General features: G+C 38.8%; 1 protein-coding gene across 1 annotated transcript in view; it reads left to right on the top strand.

Annotated features, from left to right (window-relative positions):
- Positions 1–1,682, top strand: part of LOC144632028 (substance-K receptor-like) — a 6,302-nt gene extending 4,620 nt beyond the window's left edge. The window contains exon 2 of the mRNA XM_078490614.1: positions 252–1,682. Within this exon, the coding sequence (XP_078346740.1) occupies positions 252–1,339 (1,088 nt within the window). The 3' untranslated portion in view covers positions 1,340–1,682. The remainder of the gene's footprint in view (positions 1–251) is intronic.
- The last annotated feature ends 8,976 nt before the right edge of the window (positions 1,683–10,658 follow it).

Here is a 10,658-nt window from a genome sequence, read left to right as displayed (position 1 = left end):
CGGGTTCAACAACCCGTTTCATCTTATTATTTTAAGTTACCTTATGTAGGATCCTTTTCTGCAGAAGCTCGGAAGAGATTGCGTAAACTTGTCTACCGTTATTGTAGTATTAAAGTTGTTGTTCATTTTTTAAAAATAGTAATTTGTCTGCTTTTATCCAGACAACTTGCTATTTCCTAAAACATTGTGCACGTGAGTGATTATCCGACCTATTCGGTGAAATAAAATAATTACAACTTATTCCTCGACAGATCCTCATTACACCGCTGACATAAAATACAGCCGTCCGACAAAAGTCATTTTCACCAGCGCCATGCTGTTCACCTTCCTGGTGTCTGTGATCGGCAACTCTCTTGTGATCTACGTCATAACCAAACATCACTCCATGAGAACATCAACGAATTGTCTCATAATGAACTTGGCGGTTTGCGATCTTTTGACAACCATGTTTCTGACCCCTTCTTTTATTAAACATCTTTTCGCCGGAGACACGTGGTTTGGAGGGATGGCAGGGAGCCTCACTTGCAAAATATTTGCGGCGTTTGGGCTCTCTGTGTTGCTTTTCTGCTCTGTTTTCAACTTCATTGCCATTGCAGTTGATCGATTTCTTGCCGTCACTCGACCACTAACGTATAAATTGCAATCAAGATGGCTGGTAAAAATAGGAATTCCAGTTATATGGCTGATTTCAGCTCTTTTATCTATCAAATCGATAATGTCAGCAAAAATTGACTACTACGGCGAAGACGTAACGCCGAGATGTACAAATGTTGAAAGCCACTCTGAAGAAGCGTATATGTCTGTGTCTTGTTTAGTCGCATCGCTTGTCGTTTTGATTGTTCTGTATTCCATAATTGCTTTTCGTCTTTGGAGAAGAAACATTCCTGGCGAAGTTTCCAGCAATCAGCATGCCCTTGCTTTTCGTACAGCACGAAAGGTCACTGTTTTAATGATATCAGTTGTACTAGTGTTTGTTGTTTCATGGGCGCCAGCTTTTGCTTACATAATCTTATACTACATAAATGGCAATCCTATTTCTATTACAGCCATGCAATATCCCTTTTTATTTACCTTCACCTATTGGTTGGTTTCAAACAGTAGCGCTTGTAACCCAGTCATTTATTTTATATTTATCGAAAGCTTCCGTAAACGTCTGAAAACTGCTTGTTCAAGATGCTGTGCACCTCAGTTAAGACTGTCCCGTATTGGACAAGAAAGGCGATTTGAAACTGCAGAATCAATCGGAAACAGACAACCTTCGAACGTTTTCACTAAGGAAGAAGGAAATATTGAGTTGACAACTTACCGGCCTATCAACCATAGGTTTGCACCGCTATAGGTTTGCGCACAAAATGAGAATCGACATCTGCTACTAATGAGTCACATTTTTCCGCTAAATGGTCTCGGGTGCGAATGTACATGGTGTAAATTTTCACGAGCATTTTCAGTGACGTTAGAGATGGCTTATAAATCAAACAAGATACTTTTGGAAAAACTAAGGAATTATATTGCAAGAGGTTGAAAGAACTGGAAGATGGCGAATTTTCCCGTCATGCTTGGCTACGCTGTGTCACGCAAAAGAAAGCAAGAAAGACTGGAGACCAATCAGGAAATTATAATTTGATTACTTATAGTTACTTAACAAACTTCTTGAGCGTAGAACACTTGTTGTGTATGTATTGTAAGATATTCTGTGATCATTTTAGTCCATCACACAATACCAGCACTCGCACATGATTATCTTAGTCTCTACAAATACAAATACAACAACTTTATTTAAACACGGTAAAAAAGTTTAAAGCTAAAAGCTTGTGGGGCCGTGTACAAATTAAAAATTTAAAAAGACATATAAAGAGACATCCTATTAAATATTGAGAAGATAGAAAAAATTCACTATTATAATAACAATTTAAAAATTCAATAAAATTTGAAAACATCATCGTTCAGTCTGACAGTCTGCGTGGATAACGCCTCGAAGCTAATATTTTTAAGAATGTTCTTGCCTTTTACTATGTTAAAAAACGACTTAAAATTACTAGTTTTACCGCGTAGTCGTTGTGACAGGGCGTTCCAAATAACGGATCCCCTGTAAGCGATTGAGTTTTTCATAAAGTTGGTGAAAAAGCGCGGTACCACTACCTTGTAACCGTTCCTTAGTCCATGCTTGTTTTCCGCTTTTACAATGATATGGCGCATATCTGGTGGTGTTAAATCGTTGTAGACCTTGTATACTAATTTCGCTAAAAACCGAGCTTGTACTTATAAAAGATAGAGTCCCATTTCGCCTTTTCTAAAACTTCCTCAGAGGGCATATCACGCAGGAAATTAAAAATAATACGTGCGGCTCTATAATGTAAAGATTCAAGTGACTTAAAGCCGTCTTTGTTACAGTGACCACCCCAGATGGGCACTGCATAGGTCACGCCGGGCAAAATGATCTTAAAATACAGGTCTAAAAGCATGTAATGTCAGTCACAAAAAAGGTGGTAATCCTAGTCTGAAATTCAGCCGTCCTCTCGACCCAACCCCCCAACGAAGCCCCCCCCCCCCCCCCGTTGGGTCGAGAGGACTGCTGAATTTCAGACTACCGTAATGATTCGATTTAGCGCCCGAGGCGCTTATTTACTTTTGGCACCTCAAGGAGGGCGCTTATTCGAGACAGGGCGCTTATTCGGGACAGGGCGCCTATTTAATTTTTCGAGAAACAACTAAATCTTCAAAACAAAACTTTAATAAATATTAAGATAACTAACAATGACAGAAACTGTAACAGTAGCAAATTGTTGAAAGTTCACTTACTTTTAAAAGAATTGTTCGTTTTCGCAGTAAATATATGACGTCAATGACTTCAGTAGGGGCAGTTATCCACAATAGGAGGCGCGTATTGGAATAGGTGCACTTATAAGAATGGGGGCGCTTACTAGAATGGGGGCGCTTATTGGAATAGGGGCGCTTATTGACAAAAACACATTCGAATGGGGGCGTTTATTCGGAAGGGGGCGCTTATTGGAAGGAGGGCGCTAAATCGAATCATTACGGTAGTGGTAATCCAAGCAACCGAAAACATGCGGTAGTCGAAGAAATTAACAAACTATGCAACCTTTACGACCTAAATGACATTTGGCGTTCTGTAAACCCAGATGCAGAGGAATATACGTGGAGAAATAAATCATTTAAAATTCAATGCCGCCTTGAGTTTTTCCTAATTTCTAAAAAACTAAATGATCTAACCGAAAATTGCAAAATTTTATACGCACCCGAAACAGATCATTCAGCAACACTGATACACGTAAAATCCGATGAGCTGAGACATAAGAAAGGTCCCGGTTTCTGGAAATTTAACCAATCGCTTCTTAAGGTGATTCCACTGAAATAGAAGGAGTATTACAAAATTTCTGAAACTTGGTCAAGGTTACAATTATGATATGAGCATTAAAAAAATGAAATAAAAAATGGGGGTCACCGCGCTAGTTTTTGTGTAAAATGGATGGACATTATAGTAAATATACGACCTGCGAGGTATATATTAGGAACCCCAGTAATCCGAATGGGGAACTAACGTTTCTAGAAAAAAGTCATTATAACATTACAGTATTACTCTAGCTCAACAAAATAGACTTTGTTCTTATATTAAAAACTATTTTTAATGTACAGGAATTAAGATAATGAAAGAAATTAAAGATTTTGCTTCGTGCGCATGTAAACAGCACTACCTGAAAACGTGTTTTTAACGGCATTAAAATTAAAATATCTCAATGTAGAATTTTAAACTTTTCTTTAAATCGCGATATATTGTAGACAGCCGTATGAAAATTAAATTAATGCATTAACAAAAGGGGGTCACCGTGCTCGTTTAAGATAAAACGACCACTTATTTCCCTACGGACCTTAGCCTGAAGGGAATCTCGTAGTGTTCTGTGTGCGCGCGCGCTCGTGCGCGCACTAAATGACGTGAAAACGTATGCGCAGCAAGGATGCGCAATGCAATTCAGTGGAATCACCTTAAAGACGAAATCTATGTCTCCAGATTGCGTACAGAAATTCCCAACTTCAGAGAAAAATAAAGCAACGTCGAGGACTTAACCCTCAAATGGGATTTAATTAAGATGGAAATAAGAGGTTTTACGATTAATACTCCAAAAATAAAGCAAAAAAAAGAAAATTAGCAGAAATTCACCTCCAAAATGAAATCAATGAACTCTACAAAAAGGCTGAAAAACAACCAAATAACAAGCAAGTTATTAACGAGATCTATCATATCAGATCCCGCTTAAAAAATATCATGCATCATAAGACAAATGGGACGATTCTTAGAAGCAAAGTCAGGTGGCATGAGCACGGGGAACGAAATACGAGATATTTCTATGGTTTAGAAAAACGAAATTATGAAAAAAAGACAACCACAAAATTGAAACTTTCAGATGGCAGTTTCACCAACGACCAATCCAAAATTCTACAGGAACAAATGCACTTTTATAAAGAAAACATCATTCCATTAGAGAATGACGACATGTTATCGTGCGAAGGAAAAGTGACTCAAGTGGAATGCTTAAAAGCTTTAAACGAGTTAAAAATGAAAAATCCCCAGGTACAGATGGGCTACAAGCAGAATTCTACAAACACTACTGGAAAGAACTGCACACCGATATGTTACAATGTTTTGATTACGCCTACGATAGCGGTAAACTATCGATATCTCAAAGACGGGGAATTATAACACTCATCCCAAAACCGAACAAAGACACTACTGTACTCGATAACCTAAGACCAATTTCGCTTCTTAATACTGATTATAAAATATTAAAGAAAGTCATTGCAAAACGGCTAGAAAAAGTACTTCGAAAAGTTATTAATCCCGATCAGACCGGCTACATTAAAAATTGGTGAAAATGTTCGTTTAATTTCCGACATCATGAACTACACAGAAGAGAATAATATTCCTGGAATCGCTCTTTTTATAGACTTCAGAAAAGCCTTCGATACCATTGAAAGGGATTTTATTGACAACTGCCTTGAAAAATTCAATTTTGGGCCGAACATCAAAAACTGGGTTAAAATTTTATACAACAATGTTTCCAGCTGTGTTCTTAACAATGGATTTGCATCGGAATTCTTTTTAGTAGAACGAGGTGTTAGACAAGGGTGTCCGTTGTCCGGACTTTTGTTCGTCATTGGCATAGAAATACTCGCAAGAGAAATTAAAAATGATACCGGCATAAAAGGCATTAATGTAGGTGAGAAAGAAATTAAAGTCTCTCTATACGCAGATGATACCACTGTTTTTGTTCGTGACCTGGATTCTGTTGACCACTTACTAACTCTACTTGATAAGTTCAAAAACCTCTCCGGTCTAGAAATTAACACAACAAAGTCTGAGGGAATGTGGCTTGGTCCATGGAAAAAGAAAGCAGGTTGATATGATACCAGGCAGTTAAAAGCGAACGTAAAAACATAGATATTTCCGGAACTTTTTAATTTCAATGCAAAATGGCGGATGTTTAGTTTATTAAAGATTTTCAAGCCAAAGGAGATGGAAAATACTGGCTTGATGTTATCTTTGTCAACGAAAACGATATTTGCTACCACAATTTGTGTTGGTCTATTGGACAAACGGATCATTTTCAAACTACATGCACTAATAAGCGAATTGGAGTACATACAAGCCATTTTTGGGTTGTAAGCCTGTTCAAAACTTCACGCGAGTGCGGTGGGGGAGGAGGGGTCAAGAGTTGGCTTATGAATTAAAAAAAAAACGTTTTTTTAAAATGCTTCAGTTATTCGATGGCTTATATATAAGATAAAACACTTTACATTTTATTAAGTATCCTCACATCTTAAAATTCTCTGCAGCTAAATGCAACTTGATTTCAAGTTGGAACGGACTGTTACTATAAGGTTAATGTTGGAAGTTCTATGGAAATCCGCCTTTCTGTCAATGCAGCAAAGCGAGAGCCTTGAATCGTTCTCAGTATTTTTATTGTTGCACGCAGATGGGTCAGGACTCTGCGCTTTGCGCTGAAAGAGCGTACGCAGGTTGCAGTTGAAACAGGTATTGTGAGGAGGATCGTGAGGATTGCATTTACGTTTGGATAAAGACTTGCATTAGTACACTCGAGGGTTTCAGCCAGAGTCACGGGGCTTTCTCCGGAGGAATGCAACCACTCTGTTTGCCACTTTAAAATTTCGTTGTCGTACACTCTCATCAGCAATGAAGACACTGAAGACTGCAAAGCGCGCGAAAAAAATGCGTTCAGCCACATTTAATGGCACCAATGCTTTTAAGCAGTTGCACAAATGAACGATTTCTGTAATTTACTCTCTTTCTACAATAAACATGTCAGAAAAGTTTGTAAGCCCGGGCTTACTGGCTTACCCAAACGTAACAGAGCTCTTAGAGAAAGGGGCCATGACTTCATACTCCCTAAAATAATCAAAGGGTCTATGAGCCACTCGCGAATGCGTTACCTAATTTGCATAATGTTTACAACACATCGATGGAAGGATGGAAGAAAGGAAGGAAGGCTAAACTTCCCCACTATACTCGTTTATTACGCATTCACGAGTAAAAACGGAATGATTCAAACGGGCTTTTTTAAATAGATGCCTTTTTGAGAGGTGTGAAAGCCAAGATGGCCGACGGACGCGTTGTACGAGCTGCGTAAATTTTCACTCCGGGGAAGCCCAGAAAGGCTTCGACATTCAAAAAAAAGCGCCGCCGAAAACTGAAATAACTCAGTAAAGCCTAATATGGAAAATATCGTGTGCGTTATCCTGGCCTTTTGATGTCGAAACGGCAGGTTCGCTCGCCGAGTTGTGTAGAAGACCCGACTCCGAAGAGAAGACTAAAAAACCAAGAAAAACCCGACATGACTTCGAGCAAGGATCCCGAAGACCAAGTCTCTTTGAGGATGATTATGGACAAGCTAACCTCTTTAGTATCAAGAATGGAAGACAACTTTTCACAAATGCACTCCCAAATGTCCGAACTAAGATGCGAATTCAAAGAACAAATTGACGGTGTCAAAGTCAATATCAAAGAGATCGAAAAATCCCTCGAGCACGCGTGGGCAGTGATCGAAGACGTCCAGCAGGAGGCGAAAACGAATAAAGATTCAAAAAGATCTCACCAGGACATGCTGGACAAGCACACATCGACCATCCAAGAACTCCAAGCGGAGATAAAGCAAATGCGTGCTGAGAACGATCAAATGCGACCATCACTCAAAGAGACCCAAGAAAAACTTATCGCTTTAGAGAACTACACCAGAAGAGAAAATCTGAGAATCATGAACATTCCAGAAGCAAGAGAGGAAAATTGTTGGGACATAGTTTATGACATTATAGAGAACGAGCTAAAGTTAAGCACCGAAGATATCAAGTTTCATGCAGTACACCGTGTCGGTAAAACAGCGTCCCAAACTGATCAAGACAACTCTACTCCACCGCGCCCGCGACCGATAATAGCTAGATTCGTTAGCCGAGAACACACAGAACAAGTTCTATTAGTAAAAAATCGGCTAAAAAGATCAGAAAGGTATGAAAACGCCTACATCACCAAAGATTATGCACGGGCAATACAGGAGGAAAGAAGATCTTTAATTAAAGCTATGTTTGCCGCAAAGGAAAAGGGACGAGAAGCTAAAGTCATCAACCGAAGCCTGTTTATTGACAACCAAATGTATGACATTAACTCTATTCCGGCCGAATTTAGACCAGTAGTCGTTTGAAATCCGTGCCAACCAAGGTATGTTTTGTTTTTCCCTTTAATTCCATCGCCGAACGGCGAAAGATTCCATACAGCCAAACGAAGTCGCTGGGTATTCCCTGGACTTCCAACCTCCGCGAAGAAAATGTACGTAAATGTATTTGTGTTTATGTGTAGTTTTTTAAGTTTGCATATTTTGTGTTTATTTAGCGATGTTTCTGTACCAACTTATTTTCGAAATGTTTTTTTTTTGTTTACCCACAATGTATTCCTCGGATCTCTCAGCTCAGAGTAATAACAATGTATTTACGCTTTCCAAGTTGCAAAGGGTAATTGCTCTGTACTGACGTTAAAGGAATCAGATAAAAAGAAGAAGCATCTTTAGCTATCTTAAAGACCAAAACTGTCATTTTTATTTTTTGCAGGAAATTTACTCCGAGCCAAACGATGAAAAAATTTGGAAAAGCGAGTGGGGTGGTGACATTTTCTTTTCACACGGTTCTACACATAGCAAAGGGGTCTGTATTCTTATAAATCCTTCACTCAGATTAGCTTCACCAATCAAAAAGTCCAGCAAAGACCAAGAGGGAAGGATTGTTTCAATCAATCTAACCCTGGAAAAAGTCAATTTCTCGCTGTGCAACATCTATGCTCCGAACAATTCACAACAACAACAAGTGTTTTTGCATAACCTGAATGAATATTTAATGAACAACACGGATTTAGAGAATCTCATTATAGGTGGGGACTGGAATGTCACACTGCAATCACTAGACAAAAGAGGTGGCATCTCATGGAAAGCATCTACCTATAGAGACAGCCTAATTTCAATGATGGAAGAATTAGAACTAATCGATGTCTTTAGGAAACAATACCCGCGCAAACCGTGTTTTTCCTATATGAATCAAAAGCGTTGAAAGTAAGTTCAAGGATAGATTTTTTCCTTGTCGCACGACCCTTGGCCAATTGGGTTTTGAACATTGAAACCAAGGCGTCTATTGCGCCGGATCATAAAGCAATAAAACTCACTTTAAAACCTCTAGGAGTGAAGCGAGGACCCGGATTATGGAAGTTTAATAATTCGCTTGTTGAAGATGAAGAATGCGTAAAACTGATAAAAGAAAATTATCCTATTATAGGTGAAAAATACCGACAACTGGAAGATAAAAGATTATGCTGGAAGCTCATTAAAATGGAAATAAGAGGCCTTACCATTGCTTTCTCGAAGAACAAGGCTAAAAAGCAACGCAAAAGCGAATCAGACCTTCAAATCCGTCTAGAAGAGCTAGACAAACAGATTGCCGATAGCACCGACTCAGCGCTTACGAACAATGCACTAACCGAAAAGGAAATCTTAAAACAAAAACTTCAACTCTTCTACGAGAGAAAAGCGAACGGTTTAATACTGCGTTCCAAAGCAAGATGGACCGAAAAAGGTGAAAAACCAACCAAGTATTTCTTTAATTTGGAAAAGAGAAATTACATCAGAAAAAAGATATCAGAATTAGAACTTTCGGACGGGAAACCTTCATGTAAGGAGGATGAAATATTGAAGGAAATCGAACGTTTTTATGAAAAACTGTACACATCCAAAGGGAATATTGATGGCAATCGGTTCGAAAATTTCGTTCGAAACTTAGAATTACCTAAGCTGCGAGATTCAGACAAAGAAGAGCTAGAGGGTGAAATTACCATGGATGATGCAAAGAAGTTCTGAAGTCGTTTTCTAGCGGAAAATCGCCAGGAGAGGATGGTTTTACCTGGGAATTTTACAATTGTTTCTTTGAATTATTGGGCGAGGATTTAATCAATTGCTACAATGCAGCATATAAAACGGGCGAAATGTCAATCTCCCAGCGTAGAGGTACCATCACTCTTATACCAAAAGAAGACTCAAATTTACTTAATCTCGCAAATTGGAGGCCGATCACTCTATTAAATTTGGACTATAAAATCGCGTCAAAAGCCATAGCTAAAAGAATAGAAAAAGTACTGACACTTCTCGTCAATCCAGATCAAACTGGATTTATAAAACGAAGATACATCGGTCAAAATATTAGACTGCTTAACGACATCTTAGAGCAAACAGAATCCCAGAACATCCCTGGGATACTCCTTCAATTAGATTTCCGTAAGGCATTCGACACCATTGAATGGGAATTCATACAGAAGACGCTAGCTCTTTTTAACTTCGGTGAGAGTATCCAACGATGGATCTCTATTTTTTACACTAATCCGGAGAGCTCTGTTTTAAACAACGGATTTTGCACCAATTCCTTTAAACTGTCAAGAGGAGTGAGGCAAGGTTGTCCCCTGTCTCCTTATTCCTTATTTATTTTGTCGGTAGCATTATTAGCATGCAAAATAAGACAAGACAAAGAAATAGAGGGGATTCGAATCTTCAAAAAAGAAATCAAAATAAGCCAGTTCGCCGACGACACCTCACTATTATGCAGTTCAGTCCTGCAAATCGGTTCAAAGAGCGATTGAAGTGCTAAATGACTTCGGTGACGTTTCCGGTCTGAGACTGAACCCAACTAAAACTAAAGCTTTGTGGCTGGGGCCATGGAGAGACATCGACGATGAGCCTTTTGAATTCCAGTGGCCAAAAGATCCAATTAGAGCGTTAGGAATATTTATATCCTACCATCAAAAACAAAACGAAAAAAAGAATTTTAAAGCGAAAATCGACAAGTTAAGTACTATTCTCGATCTCTGGCAGTCCAGGAGTCTTACTTTATTCGGCAGAAGTCTTATATCTAAAAGTCTCGGAATTTCACAACTGGTGCACTCCATTTCGATTCTTGATACACCCCCTGAATATATCAAAGATATTAACTTTCTTATCTTTAGGTTTATTTGGAAAAAAAAGCAAGATAAAATAAAACGTAAACTAATGGCCCTCGACTATAAGAATGGAGGTCTGCGTGCACCCAGTATTGAGGTTATGGTC

This window comes from Oculina patagonica, chromosome 12 (assembly GCF_052425735.1).
Source record: "Oculina patagonica isolate OP01 chromosome 12, crgOcupat, whole genome shotgun sequence".
NCBI lineage: Eukaryota > Metazoa > Cnidaria > Anthozoa > Scleractinia > Oculinidae > Oculina > Oculina patagonica.
The sequence above is the reverse complement of the archived record's forward strand: the minus strand, read 5'-3'. Positions and strand labels throughout refer to the sequence as shown.